This window comes from Myotis nattereri (assembly GCF_964212035.1).
Source record: "Myotis nattereri genome assembly, chromosome: 15".
Lineage (NCBI taxonomy): Eukaryota > Metazoa > Chordata > Mammalia > Chiroptera > Vespertilionidae > Myotis > Myotis nattereri.
In genome coordinates, this window is record NC_138090.1 from 46,256,462 (window position 1) to 46,284,402 (window position 27,941).

Sequence of the window (27,941 nt, forward strand, 5' to 3'; positions counted from 1 at the left end):
GAGGCTACCATGGTTTTATACTACCCCACCTCCCTGATCACAATCATTGGTCTAGGACTGGTACTTCACCCAAGTGGAGCCAATCACAATAGACCATCCAACAAGTCAGTTTGATTGATCTGTAGATGGGCCAATCATAATCTTTCCCTGGGATTTTTTTGGCCTTGGGGACCAAGGCTGGTTGATGTGAGCTTTGCAGCTGCTGGGTGCAATGTTTCTGTGGTGTGGAGAATGCTGACCCCAGAGACAAATGATGACTGGCAGGTAAGAGAAGGTATAATGGGAGTGTCCCGGTGGCCCTCAAATTCTTGGTTCAATGTCCCTGAAGCCCAGAGGCACTTACTTGTTTATTTGAGGGTCAATTGAGTTCTCTTTTGGCTTAAGTTAGAACAAGCTTGGTTTCTGTCACTTGTATACAATAAAGACTTAAGTAATAACGGTCCCTCATCAAACACTGTAATCCATGCACACACACATCCCTCATTCACACCGGCCTGTAGACACAATCCATGACACGCCACCTCAGTGCACATGTCTTTATTTCTGGATGATATAAAAGAATAAACTTAAAAAACACCCCAAACCAAGCACCCTAATGGCTCCCCCAAAACAATGTGACCCCCTCTTCCCACCCTGATAAATAGAGACTTCTGTCTGTCGGTCCGCCCTCCCAACACCATAACCCTCTCTGCTATAGACATACTCTGGGTATATATTACTCTACTCGGCAATAGACATCTCCCGAAAATAGAATTCCAGCCCTGCCACCTGACTCTCCCTCGGCCCCATGTCTCTGGGACCCCTCCGCACCCCCACTTCAGACCACCCGCCACTGCAGTATGCTGGTGTCCTTGCCCCCTGTGGTCAGGGCCATGCTGTCATCCCACAAGAAGGCCACGTTTGTCACGTGGCTGCTGTGTCCACCGTATTTGTGGCTGTGGGCCTGCGATAGGGAAAAAAGGAAGTGAAAGGTGAAAAGGGGCAATGCCACCCCAAGTTCTCCCAAGCTAACCCTCTTCTCTTCTGCTTAGTAACACCCCCGCCCCCCCCTAAGAACAAGGGCAACTGATCTGATTCCTTCAACAGGCCAACGGCGCACACAAAAACGAGTATGCACGTAGGGGGCGCTGTTCTGTATGACAAGACACGAGACACAAGCAAATGCAATGTCCGGACCTTAATTCAAACAAACCAAGTGTAGAAGGCCATTTGGGGGGAAATTAGGAAAATATGAATACAGATCTATTACAGGGTATTAGATTATATTAAAAAGTTAATGTTAACCAGTGGGTATGAGCATGGATTTGTGAATATGCATGAATTATCTTTATTTTTGAGCTATAAATGCTAATTTGAGAGGCTAAAAGGTCATATATGGTTTTTCTTTTTTTAAGTAAATGCCAAATATGGTAATAGCTGAAAATGGGTAATAGGTACAGAAGGGATCACTGCACTTTTTTTTCACTGCACTCTTTTAAAAACATATTTTTAAACATATTTTTATTGATTTCAGAAAGGAAGGGAGAGGGAGAGAGGGAGAAAAACATCAATGATGAGAGAGAATCATTGATCAGCTGCCTCCTGCAAGCCCCTTACTGGGGATTGAGACCACAACCCGGGCATGTGCCCCCGACTGGAATTGAACCTGGTACCTTTCAGTCCACAGGCCGATGCTCTATCCACTGAGCCAAACTGGCCAGGGCTCTACTTTTATGTCTGCAAATTTCATAATAAAATGCTAAAGCAAATTTCACCTGTTAGAAGCAGGGATTGGTAAAATTAACACCAAGTTTTACGGTAGACACAGGTTATTTGCTGGTGATCTGTGGATGAGTTGAATTTTTCTCAGTGTTGGTAGAAAGATAGTTGCTGACATTTACAGATCGAAGGAATTCACATTAAAATTTTGATTTTCAGCCTAGCCGGTGTGGCTCAGTGGTTGAACATTGACCTATGAACTAGGAGGTCACAGTTCAATTCCCGATCAGAGCACATGCCCTGGTTGCAGGCTCGATCCTCATGGGGGACATGCGGGAGACAGCCAATCCATTATTCTCTTTCATTGATGTTTCCATCTCTCCTCTCCCTTCCTTTCTCTATAAATCAATAAAAACATATTTTTAAAAAATCAATAGAAAAAAATATCCTCAGGTGAGGATTAAAAAAAAAAAAAGAATGTCAGCTCAGTGACCTCATGTGACTTGTTTACTGCTGTACCTATCCCCTGTTCCCAGGCACACAGCAGGTGCTCAGTAAATATTTGTTGAGCCCTAGCCAGTTTAGCTCAGTGGAGAGCGTCAGCCTGCGGACTGAAGGGTCCTGGGTTCGATTCTGGTCAAGGGCACATTCCAGGGTTGCTGGCTAGATCCCCAGTGGGAGGCATGCAGGAGGCAACCAAACAATGATTCTCATCATTGATGTTTCTATCTTTCCCTCTCCTTCTCCTTTCCTCTCTGAAATCAATAAAAATAAAATGTTTTAAATAAAATATATATATATATTTGTTGAGTTAATAAGGATAAAAGATCTCAAAATTGCAGATGCTCAGAGATTTAGCACTTCAGACTCTGAAATGCATCAACCTTCAGGTTAAGAAAGGCCCTTGGGGTCAAGCCCACTGCCCTTCTTACACAGTTGGGGAAACTGAGGCCCAGAGAGGGCTGGTGGTGGACCAGTGCTGCCTCAAACTTGCCCCCATTGTTGCTTGTTACCTCTACCCTGCCAGCCCCCCAGAGGGACTCACTCGAGGCTGACAACAGGGGTAGCTAAACAGGTGGACTTTGCCAAAGTCATCAGCTGAAGCCAGCAACTTGCCATCATGGGAGCGCGCCACGGCGTTGATGTCAGTACCGTCCGCTCCCTCGGACCAGATCCCTGCGGGCAAGATAGGGGGGAGTTGGTGGTAAGATGTCAGCAGGAGCCAGGGACCCCCCCCCCCGCCCTTCCTTTCACTTAGCCTGTCTCTAGCCAGGGATGGGCGTCAGAATGATCTTTTGGAAATGTGGGTCTGACCCTGTCCCCGCAGTGCTCAGAATCCTTCCTGGCTCCCTGGTGGCCTCAGGAGGAAGCCCAGGCTTCTTACCGTGATCCCCAAGCTCTGCTGGCCTGGTCCCCCCACTGCTCCAGCCTTGTCCTTACTAGTGCTCCCCTGAAACTCTGCAATGATTTAGCCTTCTTGCATCTCTCCAAATTCCAAGCTCTGTGTCACCTCTGGATCTCTGTACGTGCTATTATGCCCTTTGCCTAGAGCAGTGGTCGCAAACCACGGCCCCTTGAGTGTGGCTCTTCCACAAAATACCACGTGCGGGCGCGCACAGACAGTGCGATTGAAACTTCGTGGCCCATGCACAGAAGTCGGTTTTCAGCCTGGGCGAGTCTATTTTGAAGAAGTGGCGTTAGAAGAAGTGGGGGGTGTCGGTCGGTAGGTCGGGCGACGGGAGACGCGGTGCAGGCGGACCGTGGGATATGCAGCTCAGGGGAGGCGCATGCGATTCATGCACGAGTTGCTTGCGGATGGGAGAGTTGGAAGGGGTCGACCTCAGCGAGCAACCTCAATCAGACTGAGGACGTTTTTAGCAAAGGCCAGCTTAGGAGTTCCCTAATTAAGTTAATAACAATGTATCTACCTATATAGTTTAAGTTTAAAAAATTTGGCTCTCAAAAGAAATTTCAATCGTTGTACTGTTGATATTTGGCTCTGTTGACTAATGGGTTTGCCGACCACTGGCCTAGAGCAAGCATGTCAAACTTGTGGCCCGCGGGCCACATGCCTTGTTTATTTGGCCCGTGTTAGCCTTTGAGTTTGACATGCTTGGCCCAGAGACTTCTTCACCATGCTGGAATATCTCATCCTCCATATTGGATGTCCCTTCCTCCAGGAAGTCCTCTCTGACTCCATCACAGACAGGCCAGACACCACCACTGGGCTTCCTTGTCCCTGCCCAGTCTACTTTGGGCTGTCCAGGGACAGGTCAGTCTCCCCCACCAGACAATAAACACCATGATACCCAGGCTGGGGCCACGGTAGTCACCACCACGTCCCACAGAGGTGCTCAGGACGTAGTTGTTAACTGCATTAATGCCTGAATAAAGGAGTGGCTGGGGCCTGGGCAGTATAATTCTCTCTGGACCAGGTGCCACCACCCATCTGGTCTCATTACATTACAGGTCCAGGCGACCTCAGCAGTCATCTAACCACCCCCCACTCCCCCGCCCCAGAACACAGATACTGCCCATAGGTGTAAAAGAGTGAGTTTCCTGCCCTGGAGGTAACCAATAGAAAAAGACTCTGAAAGCCACCAGACAGGGATGTTTCTTCAAACGTCTGGGTTCAGTGATACCTTCCCCATTCCAGAACTTACCAAACACCCCAAATCCCAGGACACAAGTAGCTGTGGCCCATTCCATGTTCCTCACTTCATCTGCACTGGTGATCTGCTTACAGGTGGCTGAGTCCCCTGGGGCAGAAAACGGGGGGAGGGATTCAGAGCTGAAGGAACTACTGACTTGACCCACCCATGTCATAGGTGGGCACTGAGGTCCAAGGCAGGAGGCCAGGGTCCCAGGGCTGGTTCCACCTCACTGGACTGGCCATGGGGGCTGGATTCTGGGTCCTGACACCCCAAGACCTGAGCAGGGGCATGTGCTTAGAAACCTGGACCCTACCCGTTCAACCAGAAAGGGGAGGACTTGGTGAAAAGCGGGGTCTACCAGGTAGGAAATCAGAAAGCAGGAAACCGACCAATCAGAACAGCCCCTAAATACAACAGTCAGAGGAGAGAGACTTGAAGAAGCCCATGCCTCTCTCCCCTCCCGGAACTCAAGGAAGGCCATGCCAAGTCACACAACGCAAATGAGGAGGCCGGAGGAGGAACGCCTTTGGGTCTCAGAGAACTCACAGTACAGAATCTCATAGTCCCCGGAGTTGGTGACGAAGCGGCTGCTGTCCCGGGCCCAGTCCAGGTGGGTGATAAAACTGGAATGGCCCTGCGGGGAGGCAAGGGGCCGAGTTAGAGCTGGAGGGGGCGGGATGAGAACAGGAAGGACGGCTGGCAAAATACAGAGGCACAGTGAGCACACAGAGGGGCTAAGGGAGGATACACAGGGCTCCGGGGCGTGGGGGCGGGGCCAGGCTCCCGGGGGCGGGGCCAGGCTCCCGGGGGCGGGGCTAGACAGAAAGGGCTTAAAACACAAGGGGAGTTTCGAACACGTGGGCATAGCTAGACACAGAGGGATGGGCTTTGACTACAAGGGGCTACTGGGCTACACGGAGGGTGCTGAGAACGTGGGGGGCGGGGCTACAAGGGGGGCTTAGAACGTGGGGGCGGGGCTACAAGGGGAGCTTAGAACGTGGGGGCGGGGCTACACAAAGGGGCGGGCTTAGAACACGATGGGGTGAGTGTGTGGGCGGGGCTAAGACTCCTTGAGGTGAGCAGGGCAGTCAGTTGAAGGTTGAAGCTGTGCTCCCTTGAGGTAGAAAACTGGTTAATTCTGCACCCCCTAGACAGGGTGGCGGCGCGGGCCGGGGCCACTGCCCACTCACCGAGCACTTGCCCAGGCGGCTGACCTTGCGGCCGCCTTGGTCCACCTTGTACACGTACACCAAGTTGTCGTGGGAGCCCACCGCCAGGTACGCCCCGTCTGGGGGAGGGGAGGGGGCTATGAGGAGGCACCCAGGCTCCGCCCCCTCCTCGCTCAGATTCAGCCCCCCACTATCCCAGGCTGCTCCGCAGTCCCAAGCTCCATCCCCACTACAGTCCCAGACCTGCAGCCAGGCCCAGCCACACAGGCCCCACCCCGTCCCCCTGACGGCAGCTCTGAGGCTCAGTTCCCAGGCCTTGCCTCTCCGAGGTCCCAGGCCCTGCCCTTACCTGGCGAGAAGCTGACCACTGAGATCTGTTCGTTGCCATCTGTATGGATAGCCACCAGGTCGCTGGTCTCTGTGTCCAGCAGCAACCATCTTTAAGGAGAAGGCAAGGGGGTGGAGGAGGAGGGTGAGCTGATCTCGTAGGAGGGGGGGCAATCTGTAGGGCCTGAGAGGCTCCAGAAGAGATTTGGGGGGGGAGGCTGACTTCAGAGGAATGTTGGGAGATCAAGTCTTGCTTGGTAAACAGTTGGTACCTAACTAATGTTCTCTGCAGACTCTGAGACAGTAGGGAACGGGGGTGAAGGGACAATTTGGGGAGAGGAGAGCAGAGAAGCCCTCCCCAAATGCCCAATCCAGCCTTACCTGCCAGTCACTGTGCCCACAGCCAGGACAGAGCTACTGGGGTGGAAGCCAGCAGAGCGGGCAGGGTCCTGGGAGGGAGAGAAGAGGCAGGGCTCAGAGGTGCTCCCCATCCATCTGGCCATTCCCGGGCCTCAGCCAGGCAACGAGGCTCTCACCTCCCTCTGCTGCCCTCCAGGAACCCACTGCCTCACACACGCTGGGATCAGTCCCCTTTCCTCTAACAAGCCACCTCGAACAGAAAGCATCCCTCCTGTCACTGTGGGTCCTGGATCCTTTTTGACTCCTGTTCGAAATTCCCACAGCTTGATTCATCCAAGATGCTTTACTAGGTAATTTTCTAGAGTGAGGCTACTGGGACGAAGGTATTAATATTTTTAAGAGTTTTGATATAACCTGACCGGCGTGGCTCAGTGATTGAGCATCAACCTGTGAACCAGGAGATCAGGAGATCACAGTTCAATTCTCCGTCAAGGCACATGCCTGGGTTTTGGACTCAATCACCGGGGGGCGGGGGGTGGGGGGGCTGCAGGAGGCAGCCGATCGGTGATCCTCTCATCATTGATGTTTCTATCTCTCTCTCCCCCTTCCTCTCTGAAATCAATAAAAAAATTTTTTTTTAAAAAAAAGGAGTTTTGAGCCGAAACCGGTTTGGCTCAGTGGATAGAGCGTCAGCCTGCGGACTGAAAGGTCCCAGGTTCGATTCCGGTCAAGGGCATGTACCTGGGTTGCGTGCACATCCCCAGTGGGGGGTATGAAGGAGGCAGCTGATCGATGTTTCTCTCTCATCGATGTTTCTGGCTCTCTATCTCTCTCCCTTCCTCTCTGTAAAAAATCAATAAAATATATTTTAAAAAAAAAAAAAAGGAGTTTTGATATATAATATCAATTTGCTTTCTGCAAAAGTATGCCAACTTATGACCAGGTGTGTCTGAAGGACTGTTTCCCGCACCTTTAGCTAACACCCAGCACTGGGTACTATCATTTTTAAAGTTTTGGGGGCATTGGGTTGGTTCACAGGCAGTAGGGAGCACCATGGAATCAGACCTGGGTTCCAAGCGGCTCCGATACCTCCTAGTTATATAACATCAAATAAATGTCCCGCGGTTGTCGCATCTGGTAGATGGAGATGAATCCACACTTTCCAGGATCGTTATAAGCAAGGGGCAAAGTCCTTAGGCTGGTTAGCTGGTAAGACGGTCACAGGAAGCACTCAGTAAAGATCAGCTATAATTTTAAATACACTGTGACTCTGGCCTGGTAGCTCAATTGGTCAGAGCATCGTCCTGATATGCCAAGGTTGTGGGTTCAATCTCCAGCCCAGGCACATACAGGACGCCACCAATGAATGCATAAATGAATGGAGCATGTTTCTCTCTCTCTCTCTCTCCCAAATCAATAAATAAAATTTAAAAATAAATTATTTTAAAAAATTATAACTACACAGATGATGGGTGAGGGATCTTGCTTTTCTGAGCCTGTTTCTGAGTGGGGATTTTTCACCCTTGTGAAGACTGCAGGGAGAAGTTAAAAAGATGATGTGCATAACGTGTTGAGTGGCTTCTCTAGGCCTGGTCAGCAACCCACCCAAATCAGAGTCACTGGAGGGAGCTCATTACCACCTGCAGATTTTAAGCCTCAAATCCAGACCCTGAACAACACTCTGGATGGGGCTGGGGATTCTGTGCTTTTAACAATTCCCAGGTGATTCTGATGCCCTGGCAAGCTGGAGAACTGCTGTGTTCAACTTCGGCCTGGCATATAGTAGCTGCTCAATTAGGCAACTGGGATGATTATTATACGCGGCCTAACAATTTCCGGGCACACCATTCCTGATTCACAGAAGTTCAAACGCCATCATGTGTTCCAGAACCAGAGGTAACCCTATACTCTGGCAGCAAAGCCTCAAAGAATGGTATAGGGCAGTGGTCGGCAAACTGCAGCTCGCGAGCCACATGCGGCTCTTTGGCCCCTTGAGCATGGCTCTTCCACAAAATACCGACTTCTGTGCATGGGCCACGAAGTTTCAATCGCACTGTACGTGCATGCCCACGCATGGTATTTTGTGGAAGAGCTACGCTCAAAGGGCCAAAGAGCCGCATGTGGCTCGCGAGCCGCAGTTTGCCAACCACTGGTATAGGGGATATGATGAACTGACCTTCCAAAGTCCCACACTGCACAGCCAGGGGAGCTAAAAAACTACACTGCCCAGAATCCCTTGCAGCTATGGTTCTGCTGTGATTTGGGTTCGACAATAAGTTGCACTTTTTTTGTTGTTGTTAATCCTCACCCGAGGATACTTTTTCCATTGACTTTCAGAGAGAGTGGGAGGGAGGGAGGGGGAGAGAGAGAGAGATATCAATTGGTTTCCTCCTGCACATGCCCCCACTGGGAATCGAATCTGCAACCCTGGCATGTGCCCTTGACAAGGAATCGAACCCTTGACCCTTTGGTGAGCAGGTCAATGCTCTAACCACTGGGCCACCAGCCAGGGCAATAAGTTGCGCTTTTGTGGGTTCCGGTAGGCAGAGGCAGAAGCCCCACTTTTGCCACTCCCACTGACCAGCTGGGTCGTGAAAGCAATGACATTTGCTATGCTAGTGAGTAATTACTAGCCTTGAAAAGCAAGGACAAAGAGTATCCATTTTTGGGCAGTGAAAATATAGCTGCTGTTGGGCCACTCTAGAGCAGTGGTGGGAAACCTTTCTTCTGCCAATGGCCATTTGGATATTTATAACATCATTTGCGGACAAAACAAAATTATCAACTTAAAAATTAGCCTGCTATATTTGGTCAAACATTTCATTAACGCACCCCTTGAGCCTTGGCAGGGCCAGACCAATGATTTCACGGGCCTTTTCCGGCTCACGGGCCGACGTTCCCCGCCCCTGCTCGAGCGCAACAGTCCCACAGAACCTTCTGCAATGATGATGTTCTCTATTGCACTTTCCAATATGGGAGCCACTAGCCCCATGTTTGAAATGTAGCTAGTGCAACCAAGAACTGAATGTTTAATACTATTTACACTTTAAAGTTAATTTAAGTGTCAACAGCCACATGTTTTGGACAGTGTAGTTCTAGAGCCAACACTGGCAGCGACCACAGCTTCCTGGTTCCTGGATCACAGCTAAAGCGACGGCAGTTTCTTGAACTCAGCGGTTTCTGGCTCCCCACCCTCCTGACTGTGGCAGGACAGCAGCTCCCCTGGAAGGTCGGTTTGATGGCGTTCTGGGCGTCCTTCCAGTTGAGGACCCTCCCCTCCAGCCCTTCCCAGCGAGTTTGTAAGGGTTTGAGTTTATGAGGGACGTTAAATCCTCTGCTTAAACAGACGGAGCGTGGCTTCCACCTGGTGCCCCGAGTCCTGACCCACCGGGAAGGGGTGTTAAGTCCCCTGTGCCCTTACCTCGATGATCCTGCTCCACAGCGGCTGGTGGGACTCCACGCTCCACAGATGCACCAGTTTATCATGCCCGCATGTCACAAACTGGGCCCCGCTGGGGTGCGTGGCCAGGCCCCACACCTCTTCCATGTGGCCCTGGCGGAAATGGGAGACAGCAGATTGGAGACCACAAATCCTGGCCCTTTCCCCAAACGCTGATGCCAGAAAGAGGAGCTGGACTAGCCCAGCAACACGCCTGCCCACAGGTGACCCAGGGAAGGCCCTTTCCCAGTGTCTGAAGGAGGCTGTGACAGGGCAGACCTGTGCCAGTGTGTGGCTCGAGGCAAATGCCCCCTCCCCCCCCCCACCTCCAGTTCTACTTCCCAGCTTGCACAGTGGGAGACAAGAGAACAGACGGGTAGGAGTTTGACTTTGGGAGTCAGCTGGCACCCAGAGGGCTGTGGGATCCCGTGTACCCCGCCTGGGGGGTCTACCTACAGCTCTCTCTTACTGACTGTGGCAGTCACCTGGGCAGGGGACTTCTCTTTGGGGCCACAGTTTGACCTTCTGTAAAATGGGGCTAATCACAGTGCTGGTGTCTGACTCAAATCATGGAGGGGGAAGAGCATGAGGCTAGAACAGCCGTGGGCAAACTACGGCCCGCGGGCCGGATCCGGCCCGTTTGAAATGAATAAAACTAAAAATAAAAAGACCGTACTCTTTTATGTAATGATGTTTACTTTGAATTTATATTAGTTCACACAAACACTCCATCCATGCTTTTGTTCCGGCCCTCCGGTCCAGTTTAAGAACCCATTGTGGCCCTCGAGTCAAAAAGTTTGCCCACCCCTGGGCTAGAATAAAGTGATTACAAAGTGGAAGTGGCCATTACTATTGTTTCCAACATAGACTATTAATATATTGTTAATTAATAATAAGTCATTGCCTTGGCCGGGTGCTCAGTTGGTTAGAGCATCATTCCGATAAGCCAAGGTTGCGGTTTTGATCCCCAGTCAAGGCACGTATAAGAATCAACCAAGAATGCATAAATAAGCCCTGGCCGGTTTAGCTCGGTGGATAGAGCGTCGGCCTGCAGACTGAAGGGTCCCAGGTTCGATTCTGGTCAAGGGCATGTACCTTGGTTGCGGGCACATCCCCAGTAGCGGGTGTGCAGGAAGCAGCTAATCGATGTTTCTCTCTCATCGATGTTTCTAACTCTCTATCCCTCTCCCTTCCTCTCTGTAAAAAATCAATAAAATATATTTTAAAAAGCCGAAGCCGGTTTGGCTCAGTGGATAGAGCGTCGGCCTGCGGATTGACGGGTCCCAGGTTCGATTCCGGTCAAGGGCATGTGCCTGGGTTGCGGGCACATCCCCAGTGGGAGATGTGCAGGAGGCGGCTGATCGATGTTTCTCGCTCATCGATGTTTCTAACTCTCTATCTCTCTCCCTTCCTCTCTGTAAAAAATCAATAAAATATATTTAAAAATATATATATATATTTTAAAAAAAGAATGCATAAATAAGGAGAATAACAAATCAATGCTTCTCTCTGTCTCTTCCTCTCTCTCTCAAATCAATAAAATAATAATGTTATTAACATTAATAATATAACTATAATAATTGGTATCAATATAATAGTAATGCTAAAATTAATCTAATTAGAATATAATAAATCATGTAAAATATTGATGATATCATTAGGGGTCTCCAAGGTCTATTCTGGGGACACCTAGACGGTCCCTCCAGCCTTTGTTCATCTCCTTCTATGGAAACTAGAGCCAAAGAGGGGATCTAAAGGCAGTAGCATGGATTTCAGCTGGCCTGTCATCGGGGAAAATGCTGGAGGGGGAGAAGGAAGGGGGCCGCTGGACAAGGAGCAGTTTTGGCCAAGACTCTTTGAGCACCTACTCTGTGCCAGGCACCCATTCCAAATGCTGCATATGAACTGACCACGGAATCATCACAAAACCCCATGAGGTCCGCCGCTCTTCCCCAGGTTATTAGAGGCACAACGAGGTTTCTCACTGGCCTCAGACCACACAGCTCATGAGTGACAGGGCTGCGATTAGATCCCAGGCAGCCACACCCAGAATTCATATTCCTGACAACGGCACTCTACACCTTTAGGGAAGTGGGGCTGCTAGGTGGGGTGGGAGGGTGGCGAGAAGGTTTGGGCACAGTCGAAGGGAGGAGTGAGCATCTGAGCTGCAGGAAGAAAAGCAGGCCGGCTCCTGAGAGCCCGCCGGATCCTTGGACCTGGCACCTGGAAGGTACGTGGCCCAAGGTGTGTGCAGCCTGTGTGGCACCTGCCATGGCCTTACCAACAGGAGAGGACACTACGCTCATCAGAAGAGCCGGGCAGCTCAGCGGGAATGGGGTTCTGGGACCCGCAGTTCACCTGTTGGTTGCTGGATCGTGGGGAGTTTGGGGAGGGGTCCTGAGTCAGGGGTGGGGTTATGGAGCAGGAGCAGGTAAAGGGAAGGAAAGTGGTGTTTTCCAGGCCAGAGGAAAGGGACGGGGCAGGGAGGTGAGGAAAAACCAGACAGGGAAGAGATGAGAGGTGGCGGGCCAGGGGCGCGGGCAGGTGCAGAAGAGAGAGCTCACCTGGACGAGCAGCGAGAAGCCCGTGTGAACCGAGCCCTGCAGGATGCAGTTGCGGGTGGTCCCCACATACAGCGTGTCTCCCCGGCCCTCTGCCACGGTGCGCACGGGGCCAAAGTCCTCGGGCACCTGGGCGGGCAAACGCGGAGAAGGGAGGACACACAAAGGGGTGGGGCTGGGAGTGACGTGCTGGGGAGAGAAGGGGTCCCCTCACCTTCGTAGGAGCCCCTCCCCCTTCTCACCTCCACCTCCTGCAGCTTGCTGTAGTCAGGACCCCAGAAGACCACCCTCCGATCGCGGCCGCCTCCAGACACCAGCGTCCCGTCCCGCAGGGCGCAGAGCCCAAACACGCCACCATCGTGGGCACCAGGCACCACCTGTGTGATGCGGTTTCCACCTATGGGATGGGCAGGGGCAGGGGTCAGCATGGGGAAGCTTCCCCTGTACTGACCCCCCAGAGCATCTCACACTCTCAATCCTGTACCCAGCCATTCACCACCTTTCCTTCTATCCACCCTTCCACTCACCTGTTCCAATACCCTGCCATCCACCCATTCAACCATCGGAACTAACATCTTCTCCTCTACCCATCCACCCTTTGATCCATCTACCCGCAACCATTCCTCCACTCACCTATCTACTGGTCTGTCCATCCACCTCTTCATTCCTCAGCCACACATCTACCCATCTGTCCATTCATCCAGCCATCCACCCTTCCTTCCTGGCACCCATCCATCCATCTCTCATCCATTCATTCACTCACCCTGTTTTATCCAAGTACTCACTCACCAATCAATCCATCCTTCTAGCCAACCATCCACACTTCTCCACCTGTCCATTACACTCATCTACCCACTTACATGTCAATCTAGCCATCCGTTTATTCATTCATTAACCCATTCAATCATTAATTATTTAACATTTACTCTGAGCCCAGCCATTGGTTAGAACAATAAACTCATTTATTCATTTATTCAGTAATCAACCCACTTCCTAGAACAATCCAGTCTTCATAACACATTCATCTATTGGCTGAGATAACCAATCATTCATTCATCACTTTATAGATCCACTGAAAAAACTTACTCATTCATTAATACAGTCATACATTATGGGGACAACCACTCATTTTTTTTAGTTGTCTATTCACCTAATCATCCAATATTAAGTAGGAAAACATTCATTTACTCAATTCTTTTATTCATTTACTCATTCTTTCATTCATTGGCTAGAACAACCCCTTCATTCCCTCATTCACTCATTCATTTCTCTGGGACAAACCACTTTTCCATCTATCCATCCATCCACAACTAGGCTAAACCATTTATTAATAGTTCAAACTTGATCCCTAATATGGGATTTGCAGAGAACAAGGGTGGGAAATAAGTGAAGATGTCACGGAGGTGGGATTTTGGAGCTGAGCCTTGATGGGGGGTTGGAATTGAACACGTAAGGATTTGGCCTGTTTAATCATACATTCCACACAGCAGCGTCAGAGGAAGGGAGACGCAGCTAAAGGGGGTTAGGGAGGACTGGGTTGGGGGCCAAACAGGTGGGATGACACTGACCTTTGCCCCAGACATAGAGGTTCCCTCCAGAGTCCCCGGTGACGACATCGCCACCCTCCAGAAAGGTCACACACAGCACGTACTTGGGTTTCTCGTGTTTCTAAGGCAGGGGAGGCGGGGAAGGTGTCAAGGTCGCTGAGCTGGGTGGCCTCCCGAGCTTACCTATCGTCCAGGACCCCTCCATGGTTTTGGGTGAGGGCCTGCGTGGAGCATCCCCATCTCCAACCCACCTCCATGGAGTGCTCACGTCATCCGGTTTCTGACCCCATTGTCTCCTTCCCGCCCCTGGACCCACGTCCTGCCTAACTTCTGTTCCCCTCTCTGTCCTCAGTTTCCCCTGCTCTCTTCCCCTTGGATTCCCCTCACCCCTGACCCTCACTCCTCCCCTCTCCCTCCCTGCCTTCCTCCCCATCTCTGTCTCTACGTCTTCCTCCCAGCCCCATCCCACCCTCTTCCCAGTGTCTCCAGTTCATCTCCATCTGTGCCTGGTGTTCTCAAGGCCTCTCTTTTTGGGGTGAAGCCCCAACTCCCACCAAAGGCAGGGGAGCCCCATCGGAAGTGCCCTGGATCTTCTCTCCTGGGCCCTCAGCTTCTCACTGGATTTCTGCCTCGGTGCACGTTCCTCTCTGCCAGTCGGCCTCTGACCTCTTTGTGGGTCCGTAATATTGACAGCCTATACCAGTGATCGGCAAACCGCGGCTCGCGAGCCACATGCGGCTCTTTGGCCCCGTGGCATGGGCCACGAAGTTTCAATCACACTGTACGTGCGCGCCCACACATGGTATTTTGTGGAAGAGCCACACTCAAGGGGCCAGTTTGCTGACCACTGGCCTATACTATCTGCTAGGAGCTGCTAAACTCTTCACCCCACTAATCCTCACGATTTCAGCGTTAAGGAGGATCATCTGATCGCTGCATCCACCCCATGGTCTAGAGCAGGACACTTAGGCCCCGGCAGGCAACAGCGCAGCACCTGCGTAACCGCCAGCCTCTGGGACCCTCGGGAGTACCTGTTGTCTGCCTGGGTGTCCCTGCCTGCCTGCCTCAGGCCCAGCCTGTCCTCCCCCCCTTCCCCCCGACCCCGGCACTCACCTCAAAGAGGCCCTGCCGCTTGCTCAGGCTGCCCCCCTCCAGGCTCCAGAAGTAGATGTGGGATTTCCCGCAGGTGATGATCACAGTGGGGTCGGTGGGGTGGAAGGTGGCCACCAGCACAGCGTCGTTGGAGCACTTTGGGGAGTGGGGGATCTGAATGAAGTCCTCAGACCACCGGAGCCGCCACACCCACCCCACGCAGGAGCGCCCCGCACAGCTGCGTGGGTTGTGCACTGCACACCGACTTGTCTGTATCTTTCCTCTCCGGGCAAAAGGCACAGGAGGCAGGGCCCACCAGCAAAGCCTTACTGGCGTCTTCATTAACCTAACACCAAGGCACCAGGACAGCCCTACTGGGCACCTAGCACCATGCTAAGCACTTTACATTTATCCTCACGGCACCCTGTGAGGTAAGGCTCATCCGTGCCCCCCTATTACACATAAGGAGTGAGGCTTGCCTGGCTGGTGTGGCCCAGTGGCTGAGCACCAACCCATGAACTGAGAGATGGCAGCGGTTCAATTCTTGGTCAGGGCACATGCCCATGTTTTGGGCTCCATCCCCAGTGGGGGGCATGCAGGGGGCAGCCAATCAATGATGCTCCAATTAATAATAGAAACATCATTGATGTTTCTATCTCTCTCTCCCTCTCCCTTCCTCTCTGAAATCAATACAAATACATTAAAAGGAAACAAAGAAGAAATGAGGCTCAGAGAGGTGAAGTTACTTGCCTAAAGCCACACAGCCAGGTAAGCATCGTGTTCAGCATCAATTCACATAGGTCTGACCCCAGAGCCCAGCCTCTCAACCATTTCTCTTTCCCCAAACCGTGGGTCCCAATCCAGAACCCAGGTCTCCGGCCCCTAGCCCAGAACTGGCATGTGACCTTGGACAAGGACTTCTCCCCTCCACCATGCCCAAGGTCCCTCATCTGTAAAGGAGGCCACTGCCCAGGGATGCAAGTCAAGGTCAGTCTTGGACCTGGCAGGACTGTAGAGTCAGCAGCCACCTCACACCAACCCTTCTGTTGGGCCTGGTCCCCTACCCCATATCCCAACATCAAAGCCAAGGCCCTACAAGGAAGATGCTTCCATTTTACAGATGAGGCAACTGCGGCTCAGAGAGGGCAAGCCCAGAGTCACCAGCCAGCAAATGCAAAGCCAGGGTTTCAAGGTGAGCCTATCTCATACCAGACTCCTAACCAGTGAGATCCAGCCGGTCCCCCCGGGGCACCCCGAGGAGGAGGGATGGGAAGGGTCACCCCACCTTGCTATCCACCACCTTGGCCTCCTTGGTCCAGTCCCACACGGAAAGCACGTGGTCGTTGGATTCGTCCACCGCACAGAGCAGGTTGCCCCCATTCTAGGAGAGAGGGGCAAGGTGGGTCAGGATCCACCCCCCCACAACTCCCCCCCATGGGGCACTTGCCACTCAGACCTGTTTTAAGGTTTTCAAAGGCTCTGGCCCACGTTACATGAAGCACATGAAAATACACTCCCTATCCAGGAGCCATACACACGTTTAAAAGGTTTCTATAATGTTCCCTTTGAAATGACTTGTCCCTAAGAAGTGTGTCTAATTTGCCCTCAGTTACAATTTCTCTGCAGTCATCTTGCAGTCAGGAATTCATACCGAGACCATCTAATCTCCATTTTCCTATGAAATGCCTTTTATGTATATGAAATTAAACAAGTAATTAACTTGGCAAGATATTTTTTCATATCTTTAGTTAAACACAGGTTAATTTTGATTTTGCAGGACCTTTCTCTCTCTCTCTCTCTCTCTCTCTCTCTCTCTCTCACACACACAAACACACACGGGCAATAAAATCGCTTTTTTCCTCCCAAAGCTCTCAACTGTCTCGTTAGGACTCAGAAAACCTGTGAGGCTCTAACCCAGGGCTGCTTAACCTGTCTGTGGGAAGACTGGTTGTTTTTTATTCCCCGATCCATGACAGACCAACACTTTGGTAAAATAATGATAAAAATGTAAAATATGGTGTTAAAAACAACACACCACCATACTTGGACTTGGTGTGGGAATGTCAACTTGCTCTACAAATTCCTAAAGGCTTACTCTCAATTGCTTTACTTATCTTGCCCAGACCCGCCAACACCCATCTGGTTACAACAAGGCCCACCTCCCTGGACACTGGCCTGAAAATGCCTAAGGAGTCAGGGCCCTTGGAGAATGGAAGGTGGTGTGAGAAGCAGTGCAACAGCCTTACCTGATCTACAGGGGATCACGGAGGAGTCTGGGGCAATCGGGACCTACGGGTTCCCTTCATAGAGGCTAACAGAGCAGGTCTGTGAAGTCCCAGAGATGGGTGCCCAGCCCGGAGAGCCTGAGTGATCCCGCCAGGAGCAGGGCCTACACCCGTGGCATCCATCCCCAGGGGCCAGCGGGAAGGTGCTGTGCTGGCTCCAGATTCCGGGGGTGGGGGGCAGGGGAGGGTGGGGGCAGGACTTACCGATTTGGAAAAGCCCACACAGCACACAGCTCTGTCAAACACGCCCAGGCCCAGCACGTGTAAAGTGGAGAGAGAAACGGAGTCCCAGACGCGCACATGGGGTGGCAGTGGCTGCAGGGAAGAGAGGCCTGTTACCTGGGGCGGCCCAGCTGCCTGCCCCCCGCCCCCCGCCCCCCCCCCCCCCCCCCCGCCAAGACCCCACTCGTCTCCTGGTTCTGCCCTCGTCACTCCGTTACCTTCCCTTCCTTAGTGGTGCCTGCCACCTGTCCAGTGGCAATGGTGACCATATCAGGGTGGACAGCCAGGCTGAGGAGAGAGAGGACAGATGGCCAGGGCTCAGTGGGAGCGAGGGTGGCCAGGAGCCCCCCGGCAGCATGCCACAGTCGTGATGCCTGGTTATTCATTCTACAGTTGGTTGACTGAGTTATTTAGTCAATAAACAGTATCAATAAAGAGGTACCAGCTCAGAAGCAAGACCTGGGCCCGTGGTCTCACCACAAATGTACCACAAGTGCCACAAATGGCCAGGAGAGGGCATCCCCTTAAAGGGGCAGCCACTGCCCTGGCAGGTATATGCAGTGGTTAGGGTGTTGGCTAGTATACTGGAGGGTCTCAGGATCTGTTCCCGGTCAGGGCACACGCCCAGGGTTGCGAACTCAATCCCCAGTGTGGGGAGAATGCAAGAGGCAGCCAATCAATGATTCTCTCATCACTGATGTTTCTGTCTCCCTCTCCCTTCCTCTCTGAAATCAATAAAAATAAATCAGTAAATAAGTTAAGTAAAAAGAAAAATAAGTGGCCACACCAAGTAGGTCCGACAGACGGCTGGATTATCTGGGGTGCCAGCTAGAAGTTTTCAAAGGAAGTGAAATATCCAGGCATTTGAGAAAATTAACCAATATTTGAAATATAACCAATCCACACCTTTCCCCTCTGAATTCGGCCTGCAGGCCACCAAAGGCCCGGCCCCTCCCACCCCACCCCCAATACTGTCCCCAGTAGCATCTCTCTCCAGGCCCCCTCCCAGGCCTCACCATTTGATGTCATCGTTGTGTCCCAGGTAGTGCCGCTGCCTCTGCTCCTCCACGCTGTACAGCACGGCCACGGAGGCCACGAAGTACACTATCTCCCCCGTGGGCAGCAGGTAAAGGTTAGCGCGGCAGTCTCGGCCCCGGTAGCCATAGCTGGAGATGCCCGGGCTGGTTAAGGAGCCTGTTTGGCATTGCGTGTGCCGACTGACTGCCGAACTCAACCAGGTAACGGGAGGTGGGTTTTCTTGCTTCCAACCTTCCCCCCCTCGGGGGCTTGAATGATGGTAGGCCCCCAAAATTATGTGTCCACCCAAATATTAACGCCGGAACCTGAGACTGTGGCCTTACTTGGAGAAGGCGTCTTTGTAGGTGTAATTGAGGATTTTAGGATGAGATCAGCTGGGGTGGAAAAGGCCATGTGAATCGACCTCTGAACCAGGAAGTCACTGCTCAAATCCCGGTCAGGGCACATGCCCGGGTCACGGGCTTGATCGCCAATGTGGGCGAGCAGGAGGCAGCTGATCAATGATTCTCTCTCATTGTTGATGTTTCTGTCTCTCTCTCCCTCTCCCTTCCTCTCTGAAATCAATACAAATATATTTTTTTAAAAAGAAAAGGCCCTGTGAAGATAGAGATTGGAGTGGTGCAGCTACAAGTCAAAGAACTCCTGGGGTTGTCAAACAACAGCCAGCAAAAGCTACGAGCCAGACATGGACAAATCCTCCCCAGAACCTTGGAGGGAGTGGCCCTGCTGACCCCTTGCTTTGGGATTTCTGGCCTCCAGAGCTGTGAGAGAAGGGCTTTCTGGTGTTTTACGCCACCACGTTTGTGGTCATTTATGACAGCAGCCACGGGAAATTAATATCACTTCCTGCCCACCCCTCTCCCCCACGGGGATGCAGTTAAACCCACTCACGCTAATTCCGCTTACACCCCCCCTCTTCTCAGAACCTTCCTATGGGTGGGTCCCACCTCACTCAGAATCAAAGTCAAAGTCCTCACAAAAGCCCAGGCAGGAGGCCTAACCTGATATGGGCCCTGATTCTTCATTCCTCTCCCCCTACTCAGCTCCGGTCCCAGGAGCTGTCCTCCCTTCTCACCTCAGCGGCTTTGCCCCTGCTCTTCCCTCCACTGGAGCCCTCCTCCCCTTCAGCTCTCATGGCCCCTCAGTTCCTCCCGCCCTCTGCTCAGTTGTCAGCTCTGGAGGAGGCCTTCCTGCCCCTGCTCTCTGAAACTGCAAACTCATGCACCCTCACTGCCGCCACCCGCTCCTGGCTCCATCTCTGCGCTGTGCACTCACCAGCATCTAATGCTGTCTGTTCAATTATCTGCAATTATCTGCCTCCTCCGCTAGTGTCCGCTCTGGGAGGGCAGGGCTGTCTGTCCATTTTGTTCACTGCTGTATCCCCCATGCCCAGATCAGGGCCTGATGCACAGCGGACATCCAGGGGTGGCAAAAGCAGGTGAATAATAATAAAAATAAACAATACAATAATTAATGAATAAATAAGAATACAAGAATAAACTGATTCACGTCCGCATCACTATAAACCTACTTTTACAGCCCTCCCTCCCCCGTATAAATTCAGTATCTGCTGAAGGAATGACCGACTCTCCCCTGTTGAGAACTTCCTGTGGCTCCCCAGGACTCCTAGGAGAAAGCCAAGCTCCTCCTCCGGCCTGGGTGGCCCCTCCTCGGCTCTAGCAGGGCTCCTGGCCTCCCTGGACTGTTTTTAGAGTTCCTCAACATGCCAAGGTCATTACCACCCCCCAGGCCGTGGCAGTAGCTTTCCCTTTGCCCAGTACATTCTACCTGCCACCCTTCTTAGCTGTCGCTGCCTCCTCCAAGCTGCCCTCAGGCTCATCCTCCATGGCACTTCCCCACTTAGTAATTATCTGGTTGACTTGTTAACGGCCCCTGCTCCCCAGTGAGACTGAGTTCCATGGTGGGGCACTCAGGGCTATTTTGTTTACTTCTGTAACTCCTCCTCCAAGAAGCCCTCCCTGACCCCCAGGCTGGGGCAGCTGCCCCCTCGGGGTTCCCCCATCCCAGCCCTGCCCACTCTGAGTGGTCACTGTCAAGGTGTCTGTCCCCACACTGGACTGTGAGCCCAGGAGGGCAGGCAGACACTGTCACAGTGACTACTGGATCCCCAGCCTCTGGCCCCAGAAAATGTTCAGAAAAGATTTGAATGAATGTCACCATGTATATCCCAACCCCACCGGAACTGCTCCACCTCGTAGCCATTTCTGAGATGGGAAAGGAGACCCACGCAGCTGTCTGCTCTCAGCTGCCTCTCATCTGATGCTCTCAAGCTCATCCTGGCATGACGGCTTGGTGTTCCTAGATTCCCATGGATATTTCCGGCTGCCTCGAGGACAGTCTGGGCTCCAACATCCCTGCCTCCTCCAGAGCAGACACCAAGGCCAAGAGAAGAAGACAGGGTTGGGTCCCATGGATGCTGATCCCAAGCTCCAGGGGGCTTTTGGGAAGAGCCTGGGGTCTAGAGTCAGAGTTCTTGACTCAGACCTATGCTGACTCCCTAGGACAGGGCTCCGTCCCCTCTCCCAGCCTCAGCTTCCTCATCTGGGAAGTGTGGTAGTAACTCCCAGCCTGCCTGCAGGCCTCAGAGAGCTCTGGAGGCCACCAGTTGTAAAAATGCTCAATTCCGCCCTAGCTGGTTTGGCTCAGTGGATAGAGCGTCAGCCTGCGGACTGAAGGGTCCCGGGTTCGATTCCAGTCAAGGGCACATGCCCAGGCTGTGGGCTTGATCCCCAGTAGGGAGCATGTAAGAGGCAGCCAATCAATGATTCTCTCTCATCATTGATGTTTCTATCTCTCTCTCCCTCTCCCTTTCTCTGTGAAATCAATAAAAATGTATTTTTTTTAAAAAAAAAATGCTCAATTCCACAAAAGAGAAGGACCATATCATTCAACATATTTATACATCAAATAATTCAGAACAGCCGGGCTGGTGTAGCTCAGTGGTTGAGCATCAACCTATGAACCAGAAGGTCCTAGAGCAGTGCCTGGCATATAAGCGTTCAATAACGATTAGTTGTTATTTTATAATCCCTATTTATGGGGCACATGCTACAAGCTCAGCACCTTTACACCTCGCTTCACAGCCCTCCGAATCTGAGATCATGAAACCCATTTTTCAGAGGAGGCAACTTAGAGCCAGAGAGGCAAGGTAACTTGTCCAAGGGTCACACAGCCAGCAGGGGCTTCAACCCATTTGTGCCAGCCTCCGCAGACAGCGTTCTTAACCATTACCACCTTCTATTCGTCAAATACACCACGCTCACTGGACACAGAGCCCTTGTGCCCGCTGAGGCCTCTGTTTGGAACATCTGAGTTCTTCCTAATTGTTCAACTCACAGTCCACATGCCCCCTCCTCAGAGAAACCGTTATTCCCCTTGGATGAGCCTAGGACAGTGGTAGGCAAACTGTGGCTCGCGAGCCACATGCAGCTCTTTGGCCCCTTGAGTGTGGCTCTTCCACAAAATACCACGTGCGGGTGCGCATGTAAAGTGCGATTGAAACCGTGGCCCATGCACAGAAGTTGGTATTTTGTGGAAGAGCCACACTCAAGGGGCCAAAGAGCCGCATGTGGCTCGTGAGCCGCAGTTTGCCAACCACTGGCCTAGGATACTGTACTCCCAGCTTTTACTACTAGCTGAAATTATCTTGTTTATTTAATCACTGGCTAATGTGCTATCCTGTGTCCCCCACCCCAGCTTTAAAAGCTTGCAAATAAATAGAAGAGAATCTGACATATGGAAGGCACCCAGCAAACATTTGCTGTTTCAGTGAATCATACAAGGTCCTTTCAGTGAACCTGCCTTCCACTGCCCCCTCCGCCTCCAGGTCATCCTGACCCCTCAAGCCTGAGGGGCGTGGGAAGCCCGGCCTTCAGTACAAAGACGCTTCCATGTGCTGAGGTCCCACCCCAGAAGGACCTCTGTCCCCTCCTGACTGGGGGATGGGATGTGAAGGAGGTGGTGGGGGGAGGGGAGGGATTAAAGCAAGAGGATACACCCAGTCCAGCTTGAGTCTGCAGGAAGGCAGCTCGGAGCGCGTGTCCAGGCTGTAGGTGGGCACCAGCTCATCCGGGATCAGCATGGGCACAGGACGGCCCCTCAGGAACATCTTCACGGAGCCCTCCTCTGCCAGGACACCCCGAGAGGTCAGGTGCTAGCACCAGCCCCCACCCCCATTCCCTCTCCCCTTCAGGCTTCACTTTAAAAAAAAAATAGGTGGGGAAACTGAGGCCAGAGAAGCAAAAGCCCAGTAGCCAGGTCCCCAGACCTCCAGCTTCGGGGGTCTCTCCCCAGTAAGCCCCCAACCAAGCCCCGCCCCCTCTGCGCACTTACCCACGCTGAAGATAGCTTCTTTGGTTTTGCTGTCAGGACAGAAGAAGGAGGAAAAAACAGTTATCCTTTTTATTAGGGAGCAGTTCAGGAAAGGAGGGACACCGCTGCTTCGCCCCACCGCACCCGGGAGGCCTCTGATGAATAAAGGACCGGGGGCCGCGACAGGAGCAGAGCGCTGCCTCTCTGCAGGCCGTGTGCTTTGCTCGGTTGATCTTGCAGAGCCTAAGACACAGGCCCAGAGAGGCAGTGATCGCCAAAGATCACACAGCACGAGGCGGCAGGCACGCGATCCTGGAAGAGGGGAGTCACCGGGGACCCCTCCCTCCTAAACAGCACGCTCTCCCAGCGCTCCCCACCCCCACTCCCACAGCGCCCCAAACTTCCAGCAGCAAGGAAAGCCGTGAAGGTTTCAGGGGAGGGGCGTGTCTCCACGTTCCCTCCGTCGGCGGAAAGGAGTGATGCTCGCGGGCCTGGGTCCCTGGCGAGGGGGACCCCTGGGACTCAGGCCCCGGGAGCGCAGAGGGGAGGGGGGTCTGCGAGGGTCTCACCAAGCTCCAAAGCTACTCATGGCGGCGGCTGGCGGAGCTCCGGGACCGGGGGTGGAGCCGGGACCGGCCCCGCCGCTTCCGGCCCTGGGAGGCGCCCGCGCCGCCGCGCCCAGCCCCGCCCCGCCCTCCGCGGCTGACCCCGGGAGCCGGCGGGTCACACTGGGTCTCAGGTCCCAGGCGGTGGGTCCTGATACCGGGTTCTTTTTATGGGGGGGTGGGAAGGGGAGGGGAGAGTGTTGTTTGAGAACATGGACTCGGGGGCGTGTCTGCCTGCGTTCAAACCCCAGCCCCGCCACTGCCTCGCAGCGTGGACAAGTTGCCCAACCTCTGCCTCGGTTTCCTCGTTTTTAAAAGGAGGCTAATAGAGTACCTACTTTCCGGGGTGGTTGCAAGGATTCAATTGGTTCATTCATGTTAAGTGCCTGGAGTAGTGCCTGTACAAGTCTATGTTTGTGTTTGCTGTTATTTGAATGGGGTTGAAATGTGTGTGTATTTTAATCCTGTCCCTGCCTTACTCTCACGCCCCAGCCCTGACCACGCCCACTGCCTTCTGGCCCCGCCCAGTCCTTCGGTAAGGCCCCGCCTCCAGGAGTTGGCCACGCCCGACATTCCGGTCACACCCACTGGTCTGATCCTGCCCCTGAGTTGATTGCTTCTTGACAACTGACCTCCCCGCCTCTGGTCCCGCCAGGCATTCGGACCACGACCACTTTCACGTGATCCAGTCCTCGAGTTGAGTCCCTCCACATCCGGAGATGTGGCCAGGCCCACCTACGACCGCGCCCGTTTTCGCTGGGCACTGACCCAGGCTCCGCTCCACCCGGCTTCCTGCATCTGACTCGTCCCCACCTGGTCGCAGCCCCAGGGACCCCGGCCCCGGGTTCTGATTCGGCCCAGGCTGACATGCGGGCCACACCCTCAAATTCCAATCACGCGCCTACCTCTGGATCCCCCATTCCCTGCAGAAACTCCACCTGAGACTCAATGGGAATTCTCCTTGACATTCATTCATTAGCCCACAAACCCAGCTCCTCTCTGACCTCTGCCCTGGCTCACCCAGGAGACCCGGACCATCCACGCCCATGTTCTAATGGGGCCCCTGAGGGCTTTAACCACGCCCCTCGGCGTTGGCTCCGCCTCTCCCGGCCTTCCGTTTCCACCATGCTATCTCAGACGGGTCCCTCCAGGCTTCCGGCCCGGCCCCCGTCTTCTGAACCAGATGATCTCGTGGCCTGGGGCATCACCCTAAGTTCCCCATTCTTTCCGATGCCTATCTGAGGTCTTGGCCCCACAGTCTGTGACCTGTCCCCGCCCCCGACACTCACCCTTCCTTTTTGGCGCTACAATTGCTGCTAGAGGATGTGGTGCGGCTGCGGGGGTCTTCGCGGCGCACCGAGGCGAGGCGTTCTGGTGACAAGTAGCGGCGGGCACTGTGAAGACGACAGAGCACACAGTAGGGGCGGATCCTGGGAGGCCAGCAGGCGACAGAGGGCGGAGGGCGAGGACCTCTGGGCACCGTTCACTACCGGAGTTCGGGCACATGCGTCCATCCCTCTCCACAAGGTCTTAGAGGAGGCGGGGGACCCCAGCTGCTGCGCCTTACCTGTGCCGGGAGGTGGCCTCCTTCTTGGGCGAGGATGGGGACGTGGCATAGCCACCCACGCGCCGCGGGGGTCCTGAGCCATTGAGGGGCGTCCTGGTGGGAAGGCCTTTCAAGAGCTGACACACTAGAGAGATGGGGGTGAGGGGGGCAGAAGCAGGTGAGGGTGAGGTCCCAGTCCGGCCCCTCCCTATCTCAGCCCCCCGGTCTAGCGAAGATACCCGAGGCTGTGGTGCCCAGGCGCGGAGGCGCGCGGCCCTTGGGGGTGCTCCGCGCGCGCAGCGCAGCGCCCTGCTCCTCGCACGCTCTTAGGCGACGCAGCGCGTCGGCCAGCGCCGCCTTTAGGACCGCCAGTTCGTCTTCCTGCAGCTGCAGCCGCTGCTCCAGCGCCGACACGCGGTCGTCCACCTCCATGCCGCTCGTACCGGACAAGTTGTCATCTGGAAGGCAGGGGAGAGCTAGCTGCGGGGGCCACCCAGGACCTCCAACGCCCGAGGGGTCCCTCCTGCCATCCTGGGTCTCAGCGGGGCCGGCCACGCTCCCTTCCTCTCCCGCAACCAGCGGCTGGGACGCTTGGAGACCGGCCAGGAAGAGGGCCCGAGCGGGAAGGAAAGCCCCAAGGCTCTCACCCCTTGCCTCCTCGCTCTCCTCCGCTCAGCGCCCTGGAGGTGTGACCTTAGGGAAGTCCCCTCCTCTCCTCTAAGCGTCTACGCATCAGTAGACTTTCGACCCTGGTTTTAAGATGCTATGACTAAGATGCTAAATATTTATGAGTGATATCAGCGCTTTAAAGATGGCATCAACTTATTCCCGGTGACACCAATGTTCTAGAATTGATTTCTAGAGACTATCAATATTTTATCGCGAGGACTAAGTTCTCTCTCTCTGTTTCTAAGACTCTCCAAGCCAAAAGGTCATGCCTGGTCCCTCCTCTTCCCATTCTGTCCCCACTAAGGGGTTGGACCCTAGCGCCGCCCGCAAGGACGGGGTTCCTGCGCCCCCTGGCGGCAGATTTGAGGGTTGCGGGTAGCGCATCGCAGACCCAGGAGACCCAAACTCTTTTTTTTTTTTAATCGGAGCTTCTCTCCTCTGTTCCTCTGTTCCTCTGTTCCCCTTCTTTTTTTCGCTTCTGTGTACCCCACGCCCTAGATTCGTTTCTCCTTCTCCTTCCAGCCCTTGGGTGCAGCCAAATAACTCCTCCATCGCCCCTCCCGCCCGTTTCCCCGACAGGAGAGGGGCGGGCCACCGAGGTGGTACCCCCTTCCCCGTCCTCTCAGACCACTCATACCCAGACTCATTGCTGACAACAACCGAGGAAGCCCTGGCTCCCAGCCGGGTGGGGTTGAAGGCGGCAGCATTAACAGGGACGGGGCGTGGAGGTCGCATCTGCCATCCAGAAGCTGTAGGCTGCCCCACCCGCCCGCTGGCCTCCGCAGTGCAGCTCTCGGCCCCTCCCTTCCCTCCCCCCGCCCCCGGGGGCCCAATCGCCTGCCGGACCTCACCCGCCCTGCCCCCTCCCACTGCCTCTCTGGTCCGGTGCCTGGACCTGCAGAGGAAGGTGGGGGCCTCTCAAGGTCGGGCGGGGGGTGAGGGGGGGAGAGCTGTCAAGGCTTGGAACTCAAGAGGAGGGAATCCCAGGGTCCCGCTGGCATCATATATGCGAAGGAGGAAAACTAAAGACGGAAGTTGGAGAAATATACAGACACTCTCCAGAGGTCACACAGCCAATAGGTGAGGGGCAGGAGGGCGCAGTCACCTCTTTGTATTGATCCCCCTTTTTCTACCATTAATAGTAGTATAGCAAAAATGAGATCTGCTATAGAGGGTTTACATGTGGCAGGCACTGTTCATGCAAAAACGCTTAGCAACATTTCAATTTTATGGTACCTAATGCTCCGAGCAACTCTGGTAGTTGTGCTACTATACTCATTTTAGAAGGAGGGGAGGTAAGGTGAGACTGAGGCTCAGAGAGGTTAGATTACTTGTACATGGACACACAGCCTTCCAGCAGCGGAAAAGGTACTCAGCCCTGTCACTCTGCCTCTTAGAGAGGGAATGGAGGACAAAATGAGCCAGCATCCTGACCCTCTGCCAGCTGCAGTGGTCCCTGTCCCTGGGGTGTGCACTCAGGGGCGCAAGCCTCTAAACTGGAAGAGGGCCCCCACCCAGAGAGGCCAGCTGCATGCTGAGGCCTCGGCCTGCCCCCACCAAACCATGACTCAAGTCCTCTGATCCCTCCATACCATCCCCCCACCCTCAGCCCTTCTGCCCAGGGACCAACCCTCAGTGCCCATTTCCCTCCCATCTCCCCTCCCCTCTGCCTCCAGCACCCCTCATCTGGGCCGGACACCCACAATGGCCCTTCTGGTATCATACTCATTTGTCTAGGGAGAAGAAGTGAGTCCTAATGGATGGAAGGTGTGGGGCCTAAGGATTTGGGCGGGGGGGGGGGGGGAGGTTAGTAAAGGTGAAGTCCTCTGGTGGTCCTCCCAGGTCCCACACCAAGTCCACAGCCAACACCAAACCCCACGCTCCCCTCATCTGTCTATCCCTCTGCCAGGGAGAAGGGGGGTGTCCCAGAGGACTGAGAGGGGAAAGGCAGGACAGAGTTCCAGACCTCCCGGCCGTTGCCTCTTCAACCCCGGAGGGGAGCGGGGGGTGGGGGGGAGAAGAGGAGGGTGGAAGCGGGGGAGGGGGTCTGGGATCAGGGCTTTGAGGACCAGGGACCTTGCTCTGGGGTCAGAGTCCTTCTGCGAGAGAAATGGAGATCTTCAGCAAGGGGCGAGGATGGGGACTTGGAAAGAGGAGGTTGGGGCAGGAGGAGATGGGTCCAGCGCTGGGCAGGGCCAGGGTCGGAAGGGTGGAGAGGGTGCTCACCGTTGCAGTATTGAAGCAGCGAGGACGTGTCATAGAGGCCGCAGAAGGCCGGGCCGCGCTCCGCCATCGCCCCGCCACAGCCACCGCCGGAGCCCCCGGCCCCAGCCCGGGCCCGGTCCCCACCCCAGGCCCTGCCTCCCGTTGCCATAGCAACACCCTTCGTTCCAGCAT

General features: G+C 53.9%; 1 protein-coding gene across 1 annotated transcript; it reads right to left on the reverse strand.

Moving 5' to 3' along the window:
- Positions 1-496: 496 nt before the first annotated feature.
- EML2 (EMAP like 2) lies at positions 497-27,941 on the reverse strand (the record flags this gene model as incomplete). Its single annotated transcript, XM_081106832.1, is given in 23 exon segments — positions 497-943; positions 2,744-2,874; positions 4,362-4,457; positions 4,899-4,986; positions 5,543-5,640; positions 5,871-5,959; positions 6,230-6,297; positions 9,630-9,761; positions 12,212-12,337; positions 12,451-12,605; positions 13,777-13,876; positions 14,869-15,003; positions 16,133-16,228; positions 17,337-17,447; positions 17,573-17,642; positions 18,371-18,520; positions 22,409-22,538; positions 22,746-22,774; positions 24,619-24,723; positions 24,897-25,020; positions 25,115-25,333; positions 27,771-27,893; positions 27,896-27,941. Coding segments are annotated over 23 exon segments (2,547 nt in total). The 3' UTR covers positions 497-817.